Source organism: Bufo bufo, chromosome 1 (genome assembly GCF_905171765.1).
Source record: "Bufo bufo chromosome 1, aBufBuf1.1, whole genome shotgun sequence".
Lineage (NCBI taxonomy): Eukaryota > Metazoa > Chordata > Amphibia > Anura > Bufonidae > Bufo > Bufo bufo.
In genome coordinates this window covers 254,927,529-254,941,104 of record NC_053389.1, presented here as the reverse complement: position 1 = coordinate 254,941,104, position 13,576 = coordinate 254,927,529, and the positions used below count along the sequence as shown (strand labels likewise).

The following is a 13,576-nucleotide window of genomic DNA, read 5'->3' as shown; positions in this document are numbered from 1 at the left end:
AAAAAAAAAAAAAAAAAAACAGATTTTTTAAAATTTAAATCAGATTTTTTTTAATATAAAATGCTTTTTGAGGAAAATATATTACCATCCAAAGGTTATTCCATCATGAAATAAAGATTTAGTTTTTTAATTATGTAGAATAAGGCTGTACGTGGACTCCCATATTGTTGAATGGATTAGGCAGTGGCTGAGGGACAGGCAACAGAGGGTTGCAGTCAATGGAGTATATTCAGACCATGATCTTGTTACCAGTGGGGTACCTCAGGGATCTGTTCTGGGACCCATATGGTTTAATATCTTTATCAGCGAAATTGCAGAAGGCCTCGATGGTAAGGTGTGTCTTTTTGCTGATGACACAGATTAAATCATTTTGATTTAAATCAAATCCACCCTGCTCTGTCGTATACGCTGATCCAGAGCATCCCAAACATGCTCAATGGGTGACATGTCCGGTGAGTATGCTGGCCATGCAAGAAATGGGATGTTTTCAGCTTCCTGGAATTGTGTACAGATTCTTGCAATATGGGGCCGTGCATTATGATGCTGCAACATGAGGCCATGGTCGTGGATGGACTTACTGATATACTGTACAGATCCAGTTGTTAGCTTACCAAATATTACTAAAGAATTCTCTATATTTGGAGACTTGAGTAATTTTAAGGTGAACTTCCACAAATCTGAGATATTGAATGTCACGGTTCCACACACCACAATGGAGGCTTTGAAACAAGCCTTTCCATTTCAATGGAAGACAGATCACATTTCATACCTGGGGGTGTCCATCCCTACCCGTTTAGAGGACTTATATCAGCTAAATTTCTCTACGTTAATAGAGGAGATTAGGAAGGATCTGGCGGTCTGGAAGGGATTACCCCTGTCATGGTTTGGCAGAATACACGCGTTAAAAATGAATGTACTCCCTAGGATTCTTTATGTTCTCAGGACTATTCCCATCCCGCTGCCAGGCGTGTTCTTCAGGACCATAAGATCCTTGTTTATAAACTTTATTTGGGCCGGTTCTACTCCTAGGTTGGGGATCAAGTTCCTCTTTAGGACTAAGGATAGAGGCGGAGTTGGGGTCCCTGATATTAAATTATACCATAGAGCGGCAGTTCTGGCATACATATTAGACTGGTTTCACAACAGCTCCAGCAAAAGATGGGTTGGATTTGAGAGGAGCGAGATGGAAGTCCCCCCTCAAAATCTTTTGTGGATACCAAAAAGTTTGCGTGGCAAGGTAATCCCGACCATTACAGCTGGGGTACTACAGGTGTGGGACAGATGTGCGGCTACACTCGGTTGCTCATCTTTCCCGAGCCCTATGACATCGATATTTGATAATCCAGCTTTTCCGCTGTGTAAGGGTAGGAGAGAAATACTGGGTTATCGTAGAGAGGATGGACTTAGGGTTCGACAATTGATCTCGGGAACCTCTATCCGTACTTTAGATGACTTGCCGGGGTGTAGGAATAGAGGGGCGTGGATTTTATATAGAGGACTGAGAAATTACATACTATCCTTAGGTCCGACGGAAGCCCTGGCTAGGGATCTGACCCCCTTTGAAGCAGTGTGTTCACAGTCATCTCCTCCTGCGCATTTGGTGTCTCTGGTGTACGGGCTGCTACAGGAGAATGCTGGACCGGCCTCTTCCTTGCCTTATGTTCGGGCTTGGGAGAAGGAAATGGGAAAAGTGTTCTCTAAGGAACAATGGGAGAAATCATTTGTATTATCTCACAAGTCCTCCATATGCTGTGGGGTGCAAGAAAAGAATTTTAAAATACTTTCTAGATGGTATAGGACCCCTGCTATTTTGCATTCCTTTTTCCCGGAGTGCTCTGACCTGTGTTGGAGATGTTTGGAGGAGGTGGGTACAATGTCCCATATCTGGTGGCGGTGTAAGAAAATTGTTCCCTTTTGGTCGGCCCTGAATGAATTGTACAACAGTGTGGTGGGTACGACATCTGTTTGGACCCCGGAGGAAGCTTTGTTATCAATGTTTGCCAGTCCCACTCTGATAGTCAAAAGAGGCCTCCTGAGATTTTTCATGCAGGCGGCTCGTTTGGTGTTGCCTAGACATTGGAAGTCACAGGACGCGCCGAAGATGTCAGAATGGCTAGAGACGTTTGAGAACTTACGTAGAATGGAGGAATTGATAGCAGAGGATGCGGGACTAGACCAGAAATACTTGAAAATGTGGATGCCATGGATTTTGTTTAAAGGGTCTCAGGGATTTTCTGAATGGATGAATCGGTACAGTGTGTCTCCGGTTGTATAAGACTGTAGATGCTTGCTTTTATGGAAGATACCTAGTAGTTTGTCTTTTTCCTTTTGTGTCTATCTGTGTTGTCTGTGTTTGTCTCCCCCGTTTGTCTCGTCTCATGTTTATGCATAGGCTTTTGGAAACACTCTTTGTTGTGAATCCTACAGATGCAAGGTTTACTTGCTTAAGTTCTGTAACCTACTGATGTCATTTTAAATATGTTGTGTTTCTCGCATTGTACTGATTCATGTTGTTACATTTTTTTTTTATGCCTAAATAAAATAATTGAACAACAACAATGGGCCTCAGGATCTCGTCACGGTATCTCTGTGCATTCAAAATGCCATCAATAAAATGCACCTGTGGTCGTTGTTCATGATATACGCCTGCCCATACCATAACCCCACCACCATGGGCCACTTGATCCACAACGTTGACGTCAGAACAGGGGCATAGCTAGAAATGCATATAGCAAAAAAATTTATGGGCATCCCCCCTAAACAGTGCCATCCACAGATCCCCCCTCCCCTAAACAGTGCCATCCACAGATCCCCCTCCCCTAAACAGTGCCATCCACAGATCCCCCCTACCCTAAACAGTGCCATCCACAGATCTCCCCCCTAAACAGTGCCATCCACAGATCCCCCTCCCCTAAACAGTGCCATCCACAGATCCCCCCTCCCCTAAAAAGTGCCATCCACAGATCACCCCCCTAAACAGTGCCATCCACAGATTCCCCCCTAAACAGTGCCATCCACAGATCCCCCCTAAACAGTGCCATCCACAGATCCCCCCTCCCCTAAACAATGCCATCCACAGATCTCCCCCCTAAACAGTGCCATCCACAGATCCCCCCTCCCCTAAACAGTGCCATCCACAGATCTCCCCCCTAAACAGTGCCATCCACAGATCCCCCCTCCTCTAAACAGTGCCATCCACAGATCCCCCCCTCCCCTAAACAGTGCCATCCACAGATCACCCCCCTAAACATTAAAGTTAAAGTAGTTACTGATTAGTTTATAAATATACTGCTGTGAGCGGCGTGGCCCTGTATATTCTAACCCCCAGGCAAGCGTCCCTGTCACCATGGGAACGCCTGGGGGTTAGAAGAATATACCATCGGATTTGAGTTTTTACGATCTCACTGAGCTCGTGAAAACTCAGATCCGATGGTATATTCTAACCCCCAGGCAAGCGTCCCCGTCACCATGGGAACACCTGGGGGTTAGAATATACCATCGGATCTTCTGAGTCTCAGTGGCCTGGCTGGAGCCTCCGCAGCCACTGTGTCGGCCCTGCGTGCGCCCTGCTCCAGTCCTGACTCCTCCCCAGCCAGGCCCGAGCTGCGGTCCGCGGCTCGGGCCTGGCTGCCTGTGTGTGGTGTGTGTGTAAATAAAAAATAAAAATCAACAGAAGGCGGCCCGGACGGGCCCCCAGTGGCGTAGGGCCCCATAGCCACTGCTATGGTTGCTATGGCGATCCCTACGCCACTGCGTCAGAAACCGCTCACCCACACTATGCCACACACGCTGTCTGCCATCTGCCCTGAACAGTGAAAACCGGGACTCATCCATTAACAGAACGCCTCTCCAACGTACCAGACGCCATCGAATGTGAGCATTTGCCCACTGAAGTCGGTTACGAGTCAGGTCCAGACCCCGATGTGGACGACGAGCATGCAGATGAGCTTCCCTGAGACGGTTTCTGACAGTTTGTGCAGAAATTCTTTGGTTATGCAATGATTATTGCTGCAGCTGTCCGGGTGGCTGGTCTCAGACGATCATGGAGGTGAACATGCTGGATGTGGAGGTCCTGGGCTGGTGTGGTTACATGTGGTCTGCAGTTGTGAGGCCGGTTCGATGTACTGCCAAATTCTCTGAAACGCCTTTGGAGATGGCTTATGGTAGAGAAATGAACATTCATTGCACGGGCAACAGCTCTGGTAAACATTCCTGCAGTCAGCATGCCAACTGCACGCTCCCTCAAACATTGCGACATCTGTGGCATTGTGCTGTGTGATGAAACTGCACATTTCAGAGTGGCTTTTATTGTGGGAAGTCTAAGGCACACCTGTGCAATATTCATGCTGTCTAATCAGCACCTTGACATGCCACACCTGTGAGGTGGGATGGATTATCTCGGCAAGGGAGGTGCTCACTAACACAGAATTAGACAGATTTGTGAACAATGTTTGAGAGTAATGGATCTTTTGTGTATGTAGAAAATGTTTCAGATTTTTGAGTTCAGCTCATGCAAAATGGGAGCAAAACCGAAAGTGTTGTGTTTATATTTTTGTTCAGTGTATGTGTATATATATATATATATATATATATATATATATATGTACAAAGTCAGGTCCATAAATATTGGGACATCGACACAATTGTAACATTTTTGGCTCTGTACACCACCACAATGGATTTGAAATGAAACGAACAAGATGTGCTTTAACTGCAGACTGTCAGCTTTAATTTGAGGGTATTTACATCCAAATCAGGTGAACGGTGTAGGAATTACAACAGTTTGCATATGTGCCTCCCACTTGTTAAGGAACCAATAGTAATGGGACAATTGGCTTCTCAGCTGTTCCATGGCCAGGTGTGTGTTATTCCCTCATTATCCCAATTACAATGAGCAGATAAAAAGTCCAGAGTTCATTTCAAGTGTGCTATTTGCTTTTGGAATCTGTTGCTGTCAACTCTCAAGAAGAAATCCAAAGAGCTGTCACTATCAGTGAAAGAAACTGAACGCATCGGTGAGCTCAGCAACACCAAAAGACCCGGAAGACCACGGAAAACAACTGTGGTGGATGACTGAAGAATTCTTTCCCTGGTGAAGAAAACACCCTTCACAACAGTTGGCCAGATCAAGAACACTCTCCAGGAGGTAGGTGTATGTGTGTCAAAGTCAACAATCAAGAAAAGACTTCACCAGAGTGAATACAGAGGGTTCACCACAAGATGTAAACCATTGTTGAGACTCAAAAACAGGAAGGCCAGATTAGAGTTTGCCAAATGACATCTAAAAAAGCCTTCACAGTTCTGGAACAACATCCTATGGACAGATGAGACCAAGATCAACTTGTACCAGAGTGATGGGAAGAGAAGAGTATGTAGAAGGAAAGGAACTGCTCATGATCCTAAGCATACCACCTCATCAGTGAAGCATGGTGGTGGTAGTGTCATGGCGTGGGCATGTATGGCTGCCAATGGAACTGGTTCTCTTGTATTTATTGATGATGTGACTGCTGACAAAAGCAGCAGGATGAATTCTGAAGTGTTTCTCGCAATATTATCTGCTCATATTCAGCCAAATGCTTCAGAACTCATTGGACGGCGCTTCACAGTGCAGATGGACAATGACCCAAAGCATACTGCAAAAGCAACCAAAGTGTTTTTTAAGGGAAAGAAGTGGAATGTTATGCAATGGCCAAGTCAATCACCTGACCTGAATCCGGCTGAGCATGCATTTCACTTGCTGAAGACAAAACTGAAGGGAAAATGCCCCAAGAACAAGTAGGAACTGAAGACAGTGGCAGTAGAGGCCTGGCAGAGCATCACCAGGGATGAAACACAGCGTCTGGTGATGTCTATGCGTTCCAGACTTCAGGCTGTAATTGACTGCAAAGGATTTGCAACCAAGTATTAAAAAGTGAAAGTTTAATTTATGATTATTATTCCGTCCCATTACTTTTGGTTCCTTAACCACCTCCGGACCGCCAAACGCAGCGACGCGTCCTGGAGGTGGTTGATTTATTCCTCCTGGACGCATATACGCGTCCTCTCGCGAGACGCGAGATTTCCTGTGAACGCGCGCATACAGGAGCGCGCGTTCACAGGATCGGAAGGTAAGCGAGTGGATCTCCAGCCTGCCAGCGGCGATCGTTCGCTGGCAGGCTGGAGATGCGATTTTTTTAACCCCTAACAGGTATATTAGACGCTGTTTTGATAACAGCGTCTAATATACCTGCTACCTGGTCCTCTGGTGGTCCCTTTTGCTTGGATCGACCACCAGAGGACACAGGTAGCTCAGTAATATGTAGCACCAAACACCACTACACTACACCCCCCCCCCTGTCACTTATTAACCCCTTATTAACCCCTGATCACCCCTGATCACCCCATATAGACTCCCTGATCACCCCCCTGTCATTGATCACCCCCCATGTAATTGATCACCCCCCTGTAAGGCTCCATTCAGACGTCCGTATGATTTTTACGGATCCACTGATACATGGATCGGATCCGCAAAACACATACGGACATCTGAATGGAGCCTTACAGGGGGGTGATCAATGACAGGGGTGATCACCACATATAGACTCCCTGATCACCCCCCTGTCATTGATCACCCCCCTGTAAGGCTCCATTCAAACGTCCGTATGTTTTTTATGGATCCACGGATACATGGATCGGATCCGCAAAACACATACGGACATCTGAATGGAGCCTTATAGGGGGGTGATCAATGACAGGGGGGTGATCACCCCATATAGACTCCCTGATCACCCCCCTGTCATTGATAACCCCCCTGTCATTGATCACCCCCCTGTAAGGCTCCATTCAAACGTCCGTATGTTTTTTACGGATCCACGGATACATGGATCGGATCCGCAAAACACATACGGACATCTGAATGGAGCCTTATAGGGGGGTGATCAATGACAGGGGGGTGATCACCGCATATAGACTCCCTGATCACCCCCCTGTCATTGATCACCCCTCTGTCATTGATCACTCCCCCTGTAAGGCTCCATTCAAACGTCCGTATGTTTTTTACGGATCCACGGATACATGGATCGGATCCGCAAAACACATACGGACATCTGAATGGAGCCTTATAGGGGGGTGATGAATGACAGGGGGGTGATCACCCCATATAGACTCCCTGATCACCCCCCTGTCATTGATCACCCCCCTGTCATTGATCACCCCCCTGTAAGGCTCCATTCAGACATTTTTTTGGCCCAAGTTAGCGGACATTATTATTTTTTTTCTTACAAAGTCTCATAGTCCACTAACTTGTGTCAAAAAATAAAATCTCACATGAACTCACCATACCCCTCACGGAATCCAAATGCGTAAAATTTTTTAGACATTTATATTCCACACTTCTTCTCACGCTTTAGGGCCCCTAGAATGCCAGGGCAGTATAAATACCCCACATGTGACCCCATTTCGGAAAGAAGACACCCCAAGGTATTCCGTGAGGGGCATATTGAGTCCATGAAAGATTGAAATTTTTGTCCCAAGTTAGCGGAAAGGGAGACTTTGTGAGAAAAAAAAAATAAAAAATCAATTTCCGCTAACTTGTGCCAAAAAAAAAAAAATTCTATGAACTCGCCATGCCCCTCATTGAATACCTTGGGGTGTCTTCTTTCCAAAATGGGGTCACATGTGGGGTATTTATACTGCCCTGGCATTTTAGGGGCCCTAAAGCGTGAGAAGAAGTCTGGGATCCAAATGTCTAGAAATGCCCTTATAAAAGGAATGTGGGCCCCTTTGCGCATCTAGGCTGCAAAAAAGTGTCACACATCTGGTATCGCCGTACTCAGGAGAAGTTGGGCAATGTGTTTTGGGGTGTCATTTTACATATACCCATACTGGGTGAGATAAATATCTTGGTCAAATGCCAACTTTGTATAAAAAAATGGGAAAAGTTGTCTTTTGCCGAGATATTTCTCTCACCCAGCATGAGTATATGTAAAAAGACACCCCAAAACACATTGCCAAACTTCTCCTGAGTACGGCGATACCACATGTGTGACACTTTTTTGCAGCCTAGGTGGGCAAAGGGGCCCACAGTAAGATGGGGTTTAAATACATTCAATATACAATATACAATAAGATGGGGTCTTATTGTATATTGAATGTATCTGTACTTTAGATCGATTTTACCTATCAAACCAATTCTTTTGAGATGTAGAGGTCGTCACTTCCGATGCGTTCCACAGTGGAACGCATGCAGAAACCGGAAGTGACACAATTTGATGCCGTTTTTGGCGGTCTTTTTGGCTATTTCACATGCTATTTAAACCCCATCTTACTGTATATTGAATGTCTATGCTCCTGATGAAGGGGACCCATTAAGAGGCCCCGAAACGCGTTGAGCTGCTCCTTCCCCCAACCCTGGCTCTTGGAATAAAAAGAATAAAAGAAAGAACAAGGACTCGAGAGTGATCTTTGTCCATTTCTAAGACTCTACTGGCGATCCAGGCGCAGGAGGTGTAGTGTGGGTGTCTTGAGCTTTATCCCACATTACCCTCCTGGGTGAAGTGAGTCACTTAAATTTTGATTTTATATTTCAATTTTATACTTGTCAATTTATAATTGTCTTAACCATATGTTTTTATCTCAATTAGCGACATAATACTTTTATCTCAATTAGCGACATAATAAGTGCTATCTTTTATGGGTTATATACCCCCACAAATTTAGATATTAGGGATTTTGGCGCCGCTCCCGTGGTCCTTTTTTAGCGTTTCCACGCTACCCCACTCCCAATCTTCAAATCACCCACCGAGAGTCCTTTAGGTGGGTTGAGACCATTTGGCTGCCTGCCCTTATCTGCCCCACCACTTTCACCGTACACGGAAATTAAAAGATACTCATTCTGTCCTACCTTTGGCGCCCTGCGCAGTTAACCCTGGACCATCGTTTTGAAGGCCCAGTGACTAACCCTCTCTTTTTTCCTTATCCTGTCTCTGAGGTGCTCAGAAAGTCTGAGCTGCTTCAAAAAGCGGAAATTCAAATTTTTGTACCATAGTTTGTAAACGCTATAACTTTTACCCAAACCATTTTTTTTTTTACCCAAACATTTTTTTTTTATCAAAGACATGTAGAACAATAAATTTAGAGAAAAATTTATATATGGATGTCGTTTTTTTTGCAAAACTTTACAACTGAAAGTGAAAAATGTTATGTCAAATTTTGATTAATAACAAAAAAAGTAAAAATGTCAGCAGCAATGAAATACCACCAAATGAAAGCTCTATTAGTGAGAAGAAAAGGGGTAAAATTCATTTGGGTGGTAAGTTGCATGACCGAGCAATAAACCGTGAAAGTAGTGTAGGTCAGAAGTGTAAAAAGTGGCCTGGTCATTAAGGGGGTTTAAGGTAGGGGAGCTGAGGTGGTTAACAAGTACGAGGCACATATGCAAACTGTTGTAATTCCCTCAAATTAAAGCTGACAGTCTGCAGTTAAAGCACATCTTGTTTGTTTCATTTCAAATCCATTGTGGTGGTATATAGAGCCAAAAATGTTAGAATTGTGTCGATGTCCCAATATTTATGGACCTGACTATATATATATATATATCTTATGGTGAACTATTTTTATTTGTTCTTTATTATTATTATTATTATGTATTGTTTGTGAATCTTTATTCAACTTAATTTTACTCCCCCCTCCTTCCCCAGCGTCAGTAACAGTGACAGACTACCTATTAGGCCATGCCTCTGGCAGTATAGGCAGATACTGGTGGCAGATCTGGTAGTCTTCGTTGGGCTTGTGGCTGCCATGGTAAGCACCATCAGCATCCTCTTCTTGCAAACACCTTAAATGCTAGGATCTGCAAGAACCCAGTTGTAAGTGACCTCCAGGCCTCAATGGTGATTGTAAGGCAGAGCTTCTGAGCCTGTGCGAGATCACCATGACCAATATTTATGGTATGCTGCCTTCAGTTAAGTTGCTTCATGAAGTACATCTATGTCAAAGTGCAGGAAGGTTAAATTCTGTTTATTTGTACAGTGCTCAATGAGATCAATGGAAGCTGTATAAGTGCATATGCAGTGAACCACTCCCCAGTGGTGGCTCCACAAAGAGTAAAGAAGAATAACTTCTTACACTTGGTGTCATCTTATCACCACTTGTCTCTTCTTTTCCTCCAGGAATCACAGAGGTTGCTCAGTCATGCCCATACCTCCATGAAATCACTCTTAAAAAATGTCGCAATCTGACTGACGCTGGTGTCCTGGCTCTTTCACTAAATTGCCCTCTATTGCAAATCGTTAACTTGAGCGGCTGCTCCGAAGTCAGTGACGTGTCACTGCACGCGCTGGGGCAGAACTGTCCTCTGCTGCACAGTGTGGACTTGTCTGCTACAAAGGTAAGAGCTACATAGACCCATTACCAAATGCTCAGTTTGCTTTGGCACCAACTAAAGAGGTGACGGTATTATTGCCCGTGACTATGATGTCATTATTGCCCCCTGCAGGTCACCGATGATGGCGTCATTGCTCTAGTGTCTGGCAAATGTTCATCAAATTTAAAGGTACTGTCAGAAAATTACCTGCGTTGTCTCGATTCTACAACATGGAAGTATGAAGTGTTTGTTTTATCTCAGATTGCAATACCAGACACAAATTAAAGGGGTTGTGTCACTTCAGCAAATAGCATTTATTATGTAGAGAAAGTTTAATGCAAGGCATTTACTAATGTATTGTTATTATCCATATTGCCTCCTTTGCTGGCTGGATTCATTTTTCCATCACATTATACACTGCTCGTATCCATGGTTACGACCACCATGCAATCCATCAGTGGTGGTTGTGCTTGCACACTATAGGAAAAAGTGCCAGCCTATATGGTGGAAGAGACCACAGAAGCATTTTTTGGTCTATAGTGTGCTAGCACAGCCACAGCTGCTGGAATGCAGGGTGGTCGTAACCATGGAAACGAACAGTGTATAATGTGATGGAAAAATAAATCCAGCCAGCAAAGGAGGCAATATGGATAATAACAATACATTAGTAAGTGCCTTGTATTAAACTTTCTACATAATAAATGCTATTTGCTGAAGTGACTCATTTAGGCATCTTTCACACGAGCGTAACGGATTAGGTCCAGATGCGTTCAGGGTGCGTTCAGTGAAACTCGCACCATTTTGCAAGCAAGTTCAGTCAGCAATTGCGTTCAGTTTTCTCCGCGCGAGGGCAATGCGTTTTTCATGCACATGATAAAAAACGGAAGGCTTACAAACATCTCCTAGCAACCATTAGTAAAAAAAACTTATTGCATCCGCCCTTGCTTCCAGATGCAATGCGTTTTTCACTGAAGCCCCATTCACTTCTATGGGGCCAGGGCTGTGTGAAAAATGCAGAATATAGAACATGCTATGTTTTCACACAACGCAGAACTGATGCATGAAAAAAACGCTCATGTATACAGACCCATTGAAATGAATGGGTCAGGATTCAGTGTGGGTGCTATGCGTTCACGTCACGCATTGCACCCGCGCTGAAAACTCGCTCGTGTTAATGGGGCCTTAAAGGGTTTGTCCTAGTTCAGAGCTGAACCCGGACATAACCCCTTCTTAACCCCTCCAGTCCAAATGAGTTCATGCTCCAATGCTCTCCCTTGCCCTGATCTGTATCGCATAGGACAAGGGCTTTTTATTTACATTTTAACACTGCTAGTTTTACAGGCTAGGGCAGCGCTAAAGACCACCCATTAGTGCCGGTGACATCACCGGGAACACTGCTAGGTGGAAACCTCTGCCTAGCAGAGCCTGGTACATCACCGGATCTTCAGAAAATGCCCTGCAAAAAAGCTGTATAGTGCAGGGCAAGGGAGAGCATCAGAGCATGTAATGCTCCGATGCTCAACTAATATGTTTTCTAGAAACAGGGTATCCACTTCTTCAGGGTATCCAGTTTTTCAGAGTATCCAGCAGCTCCTCTGGCCAGCTTAATCGCCAAATCTCTCAGTCACCCTTTAATGTTACTCTGCTGCAGAACCTCATATAAAGGGTGCACCACCTTGATTGTGTGATCATTGACCAGCACCACTAGCACTTTTATATTTTGCCAGCTCAATCACATTTAATTTTCCGGTGGTGTATAGATAGATGGTCATGATCATTTTCAGGCCCTTTGCTTGCTGTCAGTGATCAAAACATTCTTGTTTCCATACATAGGTTGAAAACCTGCCATGAGCATGTCTGATAAATTGTAAGAGTTAAAAGTTTAATTGGACGGCACTCCTCTTTTTCTTCGGTACGGTGCTCAATGGTAATTAGGGTCAACATAGTAAAGATAAACCACGGCACTCGTTATATAGAGTTGAGTCAATTATGCTTTTTAATCATATATATCCATCCAGGAATAAGTAATATAAACTGGCCAATGTTTCGGTCCTATCTTCGGACCTTGCTCATGGCCTGGGGTAAATTAGAAAATATAATACACATAGGTATTTGTGCATAATCAATTATAAATTCCTAGATATAGTTTTCAATTAATTCTATCAATGACATGTATCGAGATGTCAGGACAATTGTACAGAATATACAGTACAGACCAAAAGTTTGGACACACCTTCTCATTCAAAGAGTTTTCTTTATTTTCATGACTATGGAAATTGTAGATTCACATTGAAGGCATCAAAACTATGAATTAACACATGTGGAATTATATACATAACAAAAAAGTGTGAAACAACTGAAAATATGTCATATTCTAGGTTCTTCAAAGTAGCCACCTTTTGCTTTGATTACTGCTTTGCACACCCTTGGCATTCTCTTGATGAGCTTCAAGAGGTAGTCACCTGAAATGGTCTTCCAACAGTCTTGAAGGAGTTCCCAGAGATGCTTAGCACTTGTTGGCCCTTTTGCCTTCACTCTGCGGTCCAGCTCACCCCAAACCATCTCGATTGGGTTCAGGTCCGGTGACTGTGGAGGCCAGGTCATCTGGCGCAGCACCCCATCACTCTCCTTCATGGTCAAATAGCCCTTACTTTCAAAGTTTTCCCAATTTTTCGGCTGACTGACTGACCTTCATTTCTTAAAGTAATGATGGCCACTCGTTTTTCTTTACTTAGCTGCTTTTTTCTTGCCATAATACAAATTCTAACAGTCTATTCAGTAGGACTATCAGCTGTGTATCCACCTGACTTCTCCTCAACGCAACTGATGGTCCCAACCCCATTTATAAGGCAAGAAATCCCACTTATTAAACCTGAAAGGGCACACCTGTGAAGTGAAAACCATTTCAGGGGACTACCTCTTGAAGGTCATCAAGAGAATGCCAAGAGTGTGCAAAGCAGTAATCAAAGCAAAAGGTGGCTACTTTGAAGAACCTAGAATATTACATATTTTCAGTTGTTTCACACTTGTTTGTTATGTATATAATTCCACGTGTGTTAATTCATAGTTTTGATGCCTTCAGTGTGAATCTACAATATTCATAGTCATGAAAATAAAGAAAACTCTTTGAATGAGAAGGTGTGTCCAAACTTTTGGTCTGTACTGTATACATGTGAATAATATTGTAGTATAATATAATAAAATATATATAATATACAATATACAGAGGAGCAG

At 43.8% G+C, this 13,576-nt stretch overlaps 1 protein-coding gene across 1 annotated transcript in view; it reads left to right on the top strand.

Annotated features, from left to right (window-relative positions):
- Window positions 1-13,576, top strand: part of AMN1 (antagonist of mitotic exit network 1 homolog) — a 91,907-nt gene that overhangs the window by 33,528 nt on the left and 44,803 nt on the right. The window contains exons 4-5 of the mRNA XM_040438935.1: window positions 10,149-10,366; window positions 10,475-10,531. Of these exons, the coding sequence (XP_040294869.1) occupies window positions 10,149-10,366; window positions 10,475-10,531 (275 nt within the window). The remainder of the gene's footprint in view (window positions 1-10,148; window positions 10,367-10,474; window positions 10,532-13,576) is intronic.